The sequence below is a fragment of the Seriola aureovittata genome, chromosome 7 (genome assembly GCF_021018895.1).
Source record: "Seriola aureovittata isolate HTS-2021-v1 ecotype China chromosome 7, ASM2101889v1, whole genome shotgun sequence".
NCBI lineage: Eukaryota > Metazoa > Chordata > Actinopteri > Carangiformes > Carangidae > Seriola > Seriola aureovittata.
The window spans coordinates 1,671,023-1,684,650 of NC_079370.1; the positions used below are offsets into that span (position 1 = coordinate 1,671,023).

Sequence of the window (13,628 nt, forward strand, 5' to 3'; positions counted from 1 at the left end):
GAGGGAGTTGCTGTATGTTCAAATTCTAATAGATTCTTATCAGTTTCAGTTTTTTCTTTTTCATACACAACGACTTGAAAGCGAATAGAGTGGTAATGAGGTTTTCTGTCGCCTCCTTCCAACCCCCTCTAACACACACAGTACATCTTAAGACATTATCACTGACTTCTGTGTGTGTGTGTGTGTGTGTGTGTGTGTGTGTGTGTGTGTGTGTTTAAGGCCTCTGACTATGAAGTGAAACCACATATTTTGGCAGAGAGAGAACGCACGCCATGACCGAGCCCGGGTCTTTCACATGGCAGGCTGCCAGCTGTCTTCAAGTACATTAGAGGTGCTAGATTACTGAAGTGTATGAGAATTATGAATGAGATATAAGCTGTGGAAATAAACAGACTCAAACACCAGGCCTTTCTTAATACTTCTCGGTAAAAGTGGTCCCGTAAAACTGTTTTATAACTTCCTTAATGTGATGTATTTCCTCTGAAACAGGATGTTGGTGTGGGATCCTACACAGACCGAGGGATACACTTTAAGTATTAGTCATGGAGAGATCTCTTGTTACATTTTTTTTTTTTTTTTTGCAACTGTAGTGTTGCTGCATGATGCCACCAAAGATGCAGCAGTTTTCCAGGAAGTTTAAGTGCCACTTTTATAGGTTCTGTTTGTACTTAAAAGGCTTTATTGCCTTGTGAATATCTGCATCAGACTGGGGCATAAAATTAAAGATATAAAAATGAAATTAAAATGAAATTATATTAAAAAAAATAAATTAAATACTTTCAATAATTATAAAATTCCAGTACCAAAGTACATAAAATAATTCCTGCATTAATAATTGTCTGTTTTATAATTCATTTTATAATTTTTTTTATAAATTACTGATATCAAAATCCATGATAAATATCAATTCCATTGACCTGCAAATTATGATCCAATTTGGTTAAATGTGAGAACATTCAGTCTCGATCTGCTGCCAAACCAGAGCTCCTTCATCAAAAGTAGCATGAAGTGGAATTAAAAATCAAACTGGTATAAAGATATAAAGATGGTGTTGGCAATTTTTAGTACTGACAATAACTTTAGTTTTTTTTGTGCCTTTATTCCAGCCCATCTGTCTTCCCTCCTCACCTGGGTTCTGTTGAAGGCCACGCGGGCGAAGACGGCCTGTGAGATTCCAGCCCGCTTCAGCTCGTCCCTCACCCACTGGTAAATCTCGGAGGACACCTCTGTGTTTGATGCCACCTGTGGCTCCAGGGGCTTGGTGTGGGAGCTGCGGTTGACAGGTGGGTGGTTGAGGTACTGCTGTGACAGGGACTGCTGGGCCAGCAGCCGGTTCACTGCATACTGCTGGTTGAGGATCTGTGCCATCACGAGCTGCTGGTTGACCAGCTGGGGGCTAATGGGCGTGGACACCAGACCCGGGTGGTGCAGTCCGGGGAGCTGGGGTTGCCGGCCTCCTGTCTGGCCACCGTGTGATGGTGGAGCGTGAGGCAGCGGCGGCACTGGCGAGGAGGGGGTCTGCTCCGCTGTGCTGCCGGGGATGGGCTGCTGCTGCTGGGAGAAGCCCAGGTGATTGTGGTTGTGGTTAGAGCCGGGTGGAGAGAGGTCAGCCAAGCCATCCATCTCAGCTGGAGGAGGGGAGAGGAGATAAGGAAAGAGAGGAGAGCAAGAAAGACAGGGTCAGTTATTGATTTCAAGTCTAGTTTAAACATCACAAAGAAAACACAGGACAGCAGAATGTAGAAAAGAGAAGAAAAAAAAACTACATTACAAGTGCTGGAGATTCTCAAAAAAAGTTAAACCTTAAACGCAAAATTATGGCCATCAGTTTAATAGCCATTGTCCGTAATCAGAAGAAATAAAACAGATCGTCTCTGTATCAGATCAAACTTGAGCCCTGAGTGAATCTCAGCCTGTCAGCTAACATTCCAGCTGATCAGCCAACGACTGGTTAAAAAAAGAAAAAGATGAAAACGCAGATAAAAGAGCTTCATTGTGTTTGACCTGTGTCTTCCACAAGCCATGCCTTCGAAATTAAGTTCAGAACGTCTGTAGCCTCATCATGTGAAAAAAAATCTTGGAGAGACAGTGGAGTGTGTGTATGTGTGAGTACAGGATTAAAGTGTGTGTGTGTGTGTGTGTGTGTGTGTGTGTGTGTGTGTGTATCCGCAAAGACAGAAGCAATGCTGATAAATCTGATTCTCTCTTTACATCCTTAATTCTAAAATAAGGAACACAAGCCAGCCAATATGACATTTTTAGGGGAGGGTGGTCTAAACATAAATGTAGGGAGCAGTGAACGGAGACAGGAGGAGGACGTCGGAGGATATGGTGTGTAACCTGAGGAACAGCCTTGTTTTGGATGTACTAAAACTGACTTGACTTGAACTGTCTGTGCGCCGTCATTTAATGGCATTTGAGAGATTTTTGCGGCATCTCTTGCTTTGGGAATCTTTAAGTCCATAATGGCTGCTGGGGAATATTTTAAGACAGGTTTAAATTATGTGCTTAGAGGATGAAAACAATGATTTAACATTCAAAGTGCTACCCACAGCGAAGTGAATGAACATTTGGAGCCGCAAGAATGTTTCCAGGTTTCCGTCTATCTTTAAGGAAGTCGCATATGCTGAGGCTGGTTTGCGTGCGCTGTGCCGAGTGAGCGAGTGAGGGAGTGTGGGGGCAGCGTTTGACAATTCATAAGGATGGCAACATTAACACCTTAGAAGCGTACTGCGGCCTCCACATTCCACAGAATAGCATCGTATGAGATTGTGAAAAGCGTAAATTGCTGTTATGGGCAGGGGGGAGGGGGGGAGGGGGAAGGGGGGGTCTTCAACAAGCTGAATTTTTCATCAGATGAAAGATTAAGTGTATGGATGCTTTCCAAAAATACCCACAATAATCGTGTGTTTGAGCTGCCTGTTTCTTAACTGTCAGCAAGCACAAAACACCCAGCCAAGACGGGTCTATTGAGCGTTTGTCGAAAAACAAATGATGTTGGGGGGGGGGAGAGACAAAACAAAAAATCTTGGTAATAATCACATCTCTTCCCATAATCCCTGGCATTCCCTGGCTCTGATGGTATGGCGTGCCTATTCACTCATATGTGAATGTGTGCGTTTGTGTGTGTGTGTGTGTGCGCGCATATCCTTGCTTGCACAGACTGCTGGGGGGCATGCTCACAACACACAAACACACAGGCACACGGAGGCATTTCCATGCAAATTGAAAAGAGAAGGGGTGACAGAAGAGCATGGCAGGCCCTGGGAGAAAAAGGCTGCCACAGAAGCGGGAGTCCTCGTGTGGAATCCTGCCACAAAAGAGCCCCGGATTAAACACACAATGGGAATGGGATGTGGGCTGAGGGGAGGGCGGGAGTGTGTGTGTGTTTGTGTGCGAGAGAAAGAGAGAGAAGGAATGAGAGAGAGACATGCAAAGTGACCTAACTCTCTCTCTCCTGTGTTGGCGTCCCTGCACTAGCACTGCCACGTCAAAAGAAGCGACACCGTATTCGCTGGCGGCCGGTAACTCCACTTCAGATGGCAGAGCGGCGCAGCAGCTTGCCAGTACCTGTGACCAGGTACTTATTCCCCTTGACTTCAGGCTCAAACTGCTTGCTAAACGCAGAGTGCTGAAGTAAATGCAGAGTCACATGTGACGCCGTGGCCAAAGCACAAAGGGATGACCGCGGCGCTCTCTCTTCCAGCCTTCATACTTGGCACTTCCCCAGCACTTGCTCTTCCTGCCATGTGTGGCCGTGTACGTACAGCAGACAGCAGCCCGTCATGAATATTGAGGTTGGGGGAGTTGCCGCGGGCGTGTGGTGGGCACCTGAGGCTCATGAGCCAAGGTTTTGTGTCTGAGGTTTGGCTAACATGACACACGGGCTCTAAGAGTTTGTGTGAATGTGTGTAAACTCATCTTGAGATGTTATCGCTGCCTCTCTGTACATATACATTGTGGTTTTGTTCTTATCAGTTGCTGATATCCTCAGAGAGAGCGATACAAGACATTCAGATGAACCGTTTAGCAGCCCGTGCTTCTTTGAGAAGCATTAAGGGGTTGTCTAGTTCAAAAACCTGCACGTTGTCATTTTAAGTTTGGTTATAGAGCGAGAGGCAACAAGGTGAATGAGTGAATGATTTTAAAGTGCTATTGAAGTTTTGGGATTAAGATTAAGATTATAATTAACGTGGATTTTACATCGAACAGACAGTTTAGGCATTAAGGAAGGAATGTGGCTCCTCACGTGTACTTTATGCATTAATCACGGTGAAGCAACAAAAACCTGGTCCATACAAAATAAAGCACTGAATTGTGTTTTTCCAGGAGGTTTAGAGTTGTAACAACAACTGGGGTTCAGCGTGTAGTGGTACGTAACCAAGGAATTCATTTACGTCAATGTCCTCCAAAGTAAAAAAAAAAAAAAAAAAATGTATGTGTGTGCATGTGTGTGTGGATGTGTGTGTGGATGTGTGTGTTTGTGTGTGTTTGTGTGTGTACCCATGTTGCGACATACCTAGTGCATTGGCACGCGGGCTCTCACGGAGGACACACGTACCCAGGTAGCCCTCCAGCTGGGAGGGTTGGCGCATGCCTGCAGTCGGATGGCAGGGAACGCACATGCACACACACACACACACACACACACACACACACACACACACACACACACACACACACAGTGTACAGTGGTGAGGACAGAAACACTGGGGTTAAGACTTCCTACTACAATTTTCACCCACTGCAGCTAAGCACAGATATGGAGCAGCACCAGGCCGAGCTGGCAGCTGCAGCAGTCCTACTTTTGAGGAACATACAACCCAAAAAAAAAAAAAAAAAGACAATTGTGACAGAAAATGTGTAGGAGTATGCAAGAGAATACACAAGTAGAGCAGGTCTGAAGTAAATAATGTTCCCAGCGTATGTTACCACTTTAACAGAAGAAGAAAAAAAACATCAGATTAGATATGATCACAACACGCTATTTGCATGGACGCTGTGAAAACATTTTGCTATTATATCTGTTGTGTCATCACTGCGAGCAGCAGCACACTGGCAAAGCAAAAAAAAAAAAAAAGATTGTTCAACAGATTGTTAAAGCTAATATCTCAACATTAAACTGCATTATGAGCCTCGCAGCAGAGTGGTGTTCTGCTTAATCAAAAGACATAAAAATATATCGGAATTCTATCTCTAGCAAGGGTGCTAGTGGTATTATATAACCTCATTTCCTGGCGGGTCAAAGGGGACTTTTTTTTTTAGATAATATAAAGCATGCGTTGTTAGAGGGTTGATAAGAAAACCTAATTGAATTTCAGACTAGGCGGTGGCTGGTTGAAGTCATTGCTGCTTTTTGTTCGTGGAAAAAAAAAAAGCGTTATACTCACACACAAACAAAAAATAAAACAGTTAGAGGCCTCTGTTTGACTCTAGCATTAGTGTTAGTTAAAGCAATAATGTATAAATCAAAGATAACACTGTGTTCAATGGAGTTATCTTGAATTATTAGATAACAAGATAAAAATGTATTTCTGCTTCATGCAGCAGCAGGAAGACAAAGAGACGGTTGGTTAGAGAACATATTGTAATGGTGACTGGTGTGTATGTGTGTGTGTGTGTGTGTGTGTGCAAAGAGACAAAAGTGTGAGCGCCATACTTTGCGCCCCTCCGTTTTGCTTACCCATCATATCTTTTGTCTTCTTGAAATGTTTATACCAGCGCCCAAATTCCTGACACTTCGCCGCCGACACATTTGCATAGTAAGTGCTGTTCACAATGGAGGAAATCATACTCTGAAAGAGAGAGATTGATTGAGAGAGAGGGAGAGAGAATGAGAGAGGGACTTTAGATTCTCATTGTGGAAAATACAGACATAATATTAAAGCTTGTGAAACATGCAGTAACACTGTAGCTTGTCAAAACAAATAAAAGATAGGGACATGGTAAAACCCAGCACTAAAAAAATATAAATAAATAATAATAAAAAAAAAAGAAAAGAATAAAAAAAAAAGAAACAACGGAAAAGTATCACACATGCAGAAATTTCCGATCTCCTCCACTAAAGGTAAAACAAATTAAATCAAACAAGGCTTTATCTGTTCTTTTTTTTATCAAATGCCGGTGAGTTTGTCTGATTTTTTTTTTTTTTTTTTTTTTGCGAGTGGGTAAATTTTAAGGTCAACTGAGTTCTGCGTCTGTTGACATCAAGAGCAGGCGGCAGGAAAGATATTTACCTTCAAAAGTAAAGAAGATAATGGCTTATTGAATATCAGCATCTGGGGAGCCGGGCGATGTAAACAGATAAACCTCTTTTATTTTTCAGCTCTTTATTTATTCAATCTGTTAAAGACAACAACTTCAACCAGATTGAGGGCCGCACTGAGCATGTCGTCCTCCGCCGCATGTGTGCTCTACTCTCCCTTTACAGTCGACTCTTTGCCCTCTCTACATTAACTTCAACCATCCTCCTTCGCCTGAGAAAAACAAAGAGACTTTTTTTTTCTCTCTTCCAGTTTCATTAAAATGAATGTTTTAACACCTTGCCGGCCTCCGGGCGAATAGTGAGGTTGGTGCAGGAGAAATTGTTTTTGATTGTTATAAATATTCAAAAGAACCAAACCATCTGTTTTCAAATTACAGGTATGCCATCTTTATCATTTTCTATAATATATGCGCTTGGAGGATGGTGGGGGAACCTTCTGGCAGAGCAGCATGGTGGTGGGAGCACAATCAACTGGTACAGGATGATTCTGGTTCTCTGGCTCCAGCTTCTCTGCACAAACGCAGGATGCGAGGCGGCAGCTGTGCTGTCAGAAAAGGTTGATCTGGCTGAACTCTGAACTCCTGACCTCTCCATTAAAGCTGTATGCTTCTTATGTGATGGCGACACTCCTAAGGCTAACACACGCTCTACCAGAACACAAATAAAACTTGGCACAAATGTGGTCAAAGTTCATGGCATCCAAAAGGAGCAAGATGGACACAAGCTTCTTTTACCAAACTGTAGCAGGGAGGGATCTAAAGCAAAGGCTAGTCAGCTTTAAGCACTTGTTTAACCAGCCTCTATCTACAAAGAGTTATAGGATGAAACATTTCCATTGGACCAATATTACCACACAGGAGTTACGTACAAGCTAGAGTTCTCAAAGACATTGACTGTACTAGCTGCCAAGTCTTGGTGCAAAAGTATTAAAATGCAACTAAAAGCAAACAAAAGCAACTGAATGTTGAAGATGAGTTGACTCATTTGTGTCGCTGTTCTTTAATTTCCAACCACAGCCACTGGTCATCATGGACGTGACTCTCACTGTACCTGCTCGTACCAGGTACAAGTCGATTTGGCTGCTTTTTGTCACTCCCATTCAGCTGCTTATTTTTTTGAGGAAGTCAAATATGGGAAAGTGAGGTGAGAGTCACGTTGGTGACTGCAGCTGGGTGTGAATCTGTGCCAACATGCTGCGGTGCATCATGCTGTCATGATGAAAAACAGGAGGGTGAAGAGTTCTGCATGTGGACTTGCAAGGGTCCACAGCAAAGCAGCCTCAATTCAATGAAAACCCTGACAGAGTTCAGGTTAGGGTTAGGAACGCAGAGTATCGATTTATGCCTGAAGCAGCTCCTTATTTTGGATTCATGCAAATGTAAGTAAATAGCAAGTGCAGGTTCAGCCTTCTATGGTTTTAAAATGATAACTCCTGTTTATTCCTCATGATGTGGAAAAAAGCCAGTGCAAAGCAGAATGAATGATTCTGCTTTTGATTTACTGCCTTGGAAAAAAAAGTGAATATTTGGGATTACAACTGGTGAAGCAGCAAACCACACATTCCAGTTTAACCTGGTTCTGAGAGCCAAAGATGCACCTGAAAACCATATATTTAAAGTAAGAAGAATTCTCCTTTAAGTCAAGGGGATAATGAACTCCTCTCCTCCAGCCTGCCATGTTTTATTTACAGTATATCTGGGCTAACGCAGCTCCAGGCAACAAACAAGAGGCCTGCAGAAGATGGTGTGCCTTTCTCTCTGTCTCTTCCCATCTTTCTCTCTATCTCCCTCGCTCCCTCTTTCTCCGCCATCTTTGACACAGATGTTCTAATAAACGCTCCTCATTAATCAGCCCTCTCCCTCAATACATCACTCTACCTCTCACAGGGGGCCCTGCGTGTATGTGTGAACGCAACAATACACACACACACCTATTCTCTCTCTCGCTCTCCCCACTGCTCTGTCACACACACATGCATCCGCACTAAGTGAAATCAAGCAAATAACCAGAGCCTCTGCTGCCACTGCGGTGCCAGCAGGAGGACTGTGCAAGGGCTTGTCAACAGGTAGCATGGCTACGTATGTGTGTGTGTGTGTGTGTGTGTGCCAGTGTGTAGGAGTGACTGTGTGTCTGTGTGTGCATGAGCATGTGTATGGACCCTTTAAGTGATAGCCATCTGCAGCACAGAGAGCTTATCAGCAAGACCAGGAAGTGGCACTGGGCTACTATCGGTCCCCAACATCTACTCTACACCCCATCATGGGAGACAGGAAGAGAGAGAGGGGAAGAGAGAGAGAGAACAGGAGAGTGTGAGTGTGTGTGATTGTGTGTGGTTGTGTGTTAGTGTAACAGAATAGTGTTGCAGCAGGCAGGTACTGTAGGCTCCCAGCTGCCAGCGATAAAGTGTGGAGCACACACTGGCAAATGCAAACACACACTGAGCACAACCCCTGCAGACAAACACACATGGTGCAGTTACACAAATGCACACACACACATGTAGATTAACACACACGCACATACACAATTAAAACACACACACGCGCGCACACACACACACACACACAAACACACACATTCCAACTTAGCCTGATGTCTTGAATCAGCTGGGGAAAACGCGCATCCCATTTGCAACACTGTGCCTTGTCTCTCGCCAACATCTAACACAGCTCAATTATGGCGCATATCCACCTCAAGTATGGTGACCCCCCTCCCCTCAATCTAAAACACACACACACATGTATGTATACACACATGTATGCACACACATGCTCTGGCAACCAGGTTGTGCCTATGGCAGCTGAGGTGGTGAAGGCCTGCAAAGATGGCATTTTGATGACTATTTGCTGCTACGCAACACAGCAGCTGGTGCATCAGGGGCCGCCCAGTGAGAGTGAGCAGGGGGTGGGTGGGCAAGAAGACGAGGTGGTGGTGGCAATGGGAAAGAGTGGGGTGAGGTGAGGGGAATCTCGTTTGTTGCCATAGTTTCTGCGAACACGGGCAAGGGGGTTGCTAAGCTTGGTAGCAACCTAAGAAGAAAATAACAAGCCTGGTTGGCTGACTGAGGCAGAATCAGGAGTTTTATTTTGGCGGTGCCTCTTCAAACTGTTAACAGTGAATCTCACAGGTCAGAATCCGTTCCTCTAGCGGAATGACAACGGGCATGAGTGAATATATTTTCTCAGAGTTTCCTTGTGTAATTTGTAGGCCAAACACACAAAGCATGACTCCCCACTGCAAAAGAATGAAACTAAATGTTTGACAAGGCACTGGACAAAAGCAGCATTTCACAAAATAACCCCCCACCGCCCTCCCCTCCCTGCTCTGCTGCCCCTCCTCTCCCTCTCTCTTCAGAGTCCTGTTCAGAGGTGGGCTAATTCTCTTTCACCCGCTCGCTGTGATTCTCTCATCTGTTAACCTCTCCTTTCGGTCTGGGATTACGCTGCAGAATATCAAGGAAACACTAATCCTAAAAAGGTGCCAATCCTCCGCTCCCTCCTGCAACACCCCTTTCCCCTCCCACTCATTTCACTTCTTTGGTCAACTCAGAAAAGTCAGAGGGTCGGCCAAATGCTCCTCGGCTTCTCACCTCCGCATCAGACTGCAAGCAGGCGGAAAACGTCACCAGTCACAAGGGCGGGGAGATCATGTATGGAGGCAATGTGGGGACATCCCTCAAATGTGACAACCGCTCTCAAAAACCAATTGGGTTTAGGAGGAACAAACCAACGCTCTATGGGTGTAGCAGGCCACATGAAACCCCACAGAGTAACAGATGTCAAAAACCATCATGGCAGCCATGTCTGAACAAGGCAGACACAGATACATGTATGAATTAACAACAGAGCGAAGCTGCCAATTTCTCTTTAAATTACACTGAAAACCTAAAAACTGGATTTGTATTTTGAAGTTTGTAAAAAAGGCAAAATATAACAAATATAAAATTAATTTTGACTGAAGCTCCCATAAATCTACAATGGCTGGCGACAGTTTCTGCATGACAGTAAACATAAGACCATTTAATACCATTTAGATCTGAACTCAGGAACAAACTGGCTGTTAAAATACATACAAGAAACAAAGAAACAAATTCAGTTAAAGATATTTTCAGGACCATCTTTCATCCTCACTGGAGAGCTGAAACAATCTTCAGTTTAATTTGAGACCGATGTGTATGTGAAAATAGCGAATGTGTGTCTGAGGGGGAGTGAGTGTGTGTGTGTGTGTGTGTGTGTGTGTGTGTGTGTGTGTCTGTGTGTTAGATCCTCTGAGCCGTCTTCACATATGGACCGTAAACAGGGTGATTACCAGACCGGGCTGGGCTCTGCCTGAACGCCACCCAGGGACTCTTTACATCATCAGCGCACTGCTCATGCCCGGCTAAACACACAAACACACACACACACACACACACACACACACACACACACACACACACACACACACACACACACACACACAGAGCAGCCGCACACGCAGTGCAAATGAGGGTCTCCAGGTGACCATACGGTGGCCTGGGAGGAGAGCTGGCTTCATACTGAAGGCACCTACGCACACGCTTGGATCTAAATACACATACACACATGCAAAACACAAATAACACTTTCACATATACGTCCTGTGCATTGATATATGTTTCACAAACACAGTCCAGCAAATGCACACAGACGCACACATATCTCCTCACACTGTAACACACACACACACTCAGACATACACACATTATTGGCCCCTGTGAGAGATATACTGCCGTTTCATTCCACTCACTCCAGAGCTGCCTCTATGATATACTGACTACACTGCCTGTTAATACAATATCTGAGCTAGTGCTTTCTTTCTATCCAACCTCCCAGCCGACAAAGAGAGAGAAAAAAAACAAAAAAAAACCAGAATATAACACCTAACATGTGAATGTAGATATCTCCTGCCTGATGCAATGAAATGTTGAGAATGAACTAAATGAGAAAAAGAACAAAAACAATCCAGATCGTTCTGGGTTTGGGCCAATGTTTATCTAACAATAACCATACGTTCAACAACACCTCTGCTTTTTGGCTGCCGTTGCATACAATTCCCTTCGTGTGTGTGTGCGTGTATGCATGAGTGTGTGTGTGTGTGTGTGTGTGTGTGTGTGTGTGTGTGTGTGTGTGTCAAGGGGCCATAAAAAAAAATAAATCATGCGACAAACAAATGAAAGTAGCCATTGATTTGGGTTTTCTTTGCCGATTCTCTTTCCCACTTGATCAAACTCAGGGCATTTGATAATTTAAGGATAAAAGACAGAGGTGATGGCGATAGGGGTGTTTGTTTGGTTGTGTGGTATGGTTGCAAGGGGGGTGGGGTTGGGCTTTTGTCTTTTTTTTTTTTTTTTAATAAGCAGACTGGGCTTCAGCACCTGTGATAAGGGACATTCTTTAGCCAGAGAGCTCTGATTCATGTCTTTGAGTAACTCCTTGAGGGCGTTTCTTACTGTAGAGTGGCTCCATTGCTCGGGCGGCAGGTCCTCCAGCTTAGGACAACTGTGGAGAGAGAAAGAGAGAGAGAGGGGACATACGGGGGTTTGGGGTGGAGGGGGATAAGGATGGGGAGACAGGGAGAGGCAAGGGGGGGGGGGGTAGATAGGGATGCGGAGGGAGAGGGGGAGACAGGGGTGAAGGGAGAGCATGAGAAACAATTCAGATGGAGAAAAGACGGAGATAGAAAGGAAAGCCAGCAGCCCTGATGGTATCTTAAATAAAGTATACAAGCCACAAATTCACAATATTTAAATCATTTCATCTGGTTCTGTGTTGGATAGTTCCCTCAAATCTGTAGACAGATTTGACCTATATAATTATGGAGGTACATGTGTGAGCAAGTGATCCTGCAGTAGCCTTTACACCAGACTGCAACATTTCCTCATCCAACATCATTGATTTCAAAGGAGCTTTTGACTCAATCTGGCATGACATCCTGTTCCTCAAATTAATTAAAAATGGGAAATAGAATACGTACGGCATACTGTAGGTTTAACAATGTATAAAAACACCAAGTGCAGAGTTGCAATTACTGATTATTTTCAACGTATGTCAATTATTTTTTCAGTTTAGTCCATAAAATGTTAGAAAATAGTAAAATTAAGCACATCACAAGTTCCCAGAGCCCAAAATAACGTCTTAGAATTACTTGTTTTTGTCCAAACAACAGTCAAAATCCCAAAGACAATAACAAAGAGAAAAGCAGCAAATCCTCACATATGACAAGCTGGAACCAGCGAATGTTGACATTTCTACTTGATAAAACACTTCAGCAATTAATCAATTATCAAAATTGTTGTTGATTAATCTTCCGTCGATCAACACATCGATTAATCGACTAATCGTTTTCAGCGCTAATCAAGTGTTCTTTTACAAATTGGCAATCTGGTAACAAATTACTCGACCCACCCCTCCCCAAAACAAAGGTGTAGACTGGGGTTGCAGTCTCAGTCAAACCCTGTTTAAAGTATGAATTGATGGATTGGCCAAATCAGTGGAACGATCAGATAGACAGAGCGGTGGAGACAGAGAGAAGAAACCAGAGAGAAAGAGAGCTGAACACACGAGGGCCCCCACTCGTTTTTCCTGCTGCAAGCGCCCCTCCAAGACAGACAGATTTCATTTGGCGCATCAAGCAGATGCATCTGGAGATTGCTCTGTCTCTCTCTCTCTCTCTCTGCCTGCCTCACTCTCTCCCCCTCTTTCATATTCTCCCTCTCTCTCCCTCTCTTTCTCTCTCTCCTGATTGTTCTGATTAGTTAATTACTTTATACAACACATCTGCTGGATTGATGCATGAATTATACATCAGCTGCATGTGGCGACTATTATTTCGTGTTACTTCTACCTTCCTGGCTCGTGCTCGGCAAAACAATTTAAGGTGTTACTGGCTAGATTTCTGCAGCATTCGGGGTGGGGGATTGAAGGGATGGCGGGGTGGGGAGAGAAAAGGGGGGGAAAAACAAATACAAAACAATAACAATACTGACAACAAAATGCAACATCAAAACAGATTTATATATCAAATAGACTGGTTTTGCCGTTAGGTGTTTCTGGAGACGCTAACTGCAGGGATTCCGCTCTATCTGAGAAACACTCCTAGAGCACCTGAAGTGAGCTCCAGTGAGAGCGCCCAGTACGCTCTGGATAACACTTCACGTGTGCAAGACATATGTTCGATGTGTTTCACATTGCAACATATCGCTGAATTACTTTTCGTTAAACCTGCCTTGACACTTGACAAGTGAGAGAGATGAGAGACTGAGTGAGAGGTGATGAGTGCCCACTGTGTGTGTATGTGTGTGTGTTTGTGTGTGTGTGTGTGTGTGTTTGTGTGTGTGTGTGTG

At 44.1% G+C, this 13,628-nt stretch overlaps 1 protein-coding gene across 8 annotated transcripts in view; it reads right to left on the reverse strand.

Moving 5' to 3' along the window:
* LOC130172345 (DNA-binding protein SATB1) overlaps nucleotides 1–13,628 on the reverse strand; it is a 62,397-nt gene that overhangs the window by 28,348 nt on the left and 20,421 nt on the right. For 3 of the 8 annotated variants that reach the window (XM_056381003.1, XM_056381004.1, XM_056381002.1), the window contains exons 5-9: nucleotides 13,130–13,180; nucleotides 11,661–11,784; nucleotides 5,684–5,795; nucleotides 4,520–4,597; nucleotides 1,129–1,628 (exon numbers count right to left, since the gene is read on the reverse strand). In XM_056381003.1, the coding sequence (XP_056236978.1) occupies nucleotides 1,129–1,628; nucleotides 4,520–4,597; nucleotides 5,684–5,795; nucleotides 11,661–11,784; nucleotides 13,130–13,180 (865 nt within the window). The remainder of the gene's footprint in view (nucleotides 1–1,128; nucleotides 1,629–4,519; nucleotides 4,598–5,683; nucleotides 5,796–11,660; nucleotides 11,785–13,129; nucleotides 13,181–13,628) is intronic. The other 5 variants (XM_056381006.1, XM_056381009.1, XM_056381005.1 and 2 more) reach the window with 5 other exon arrangements.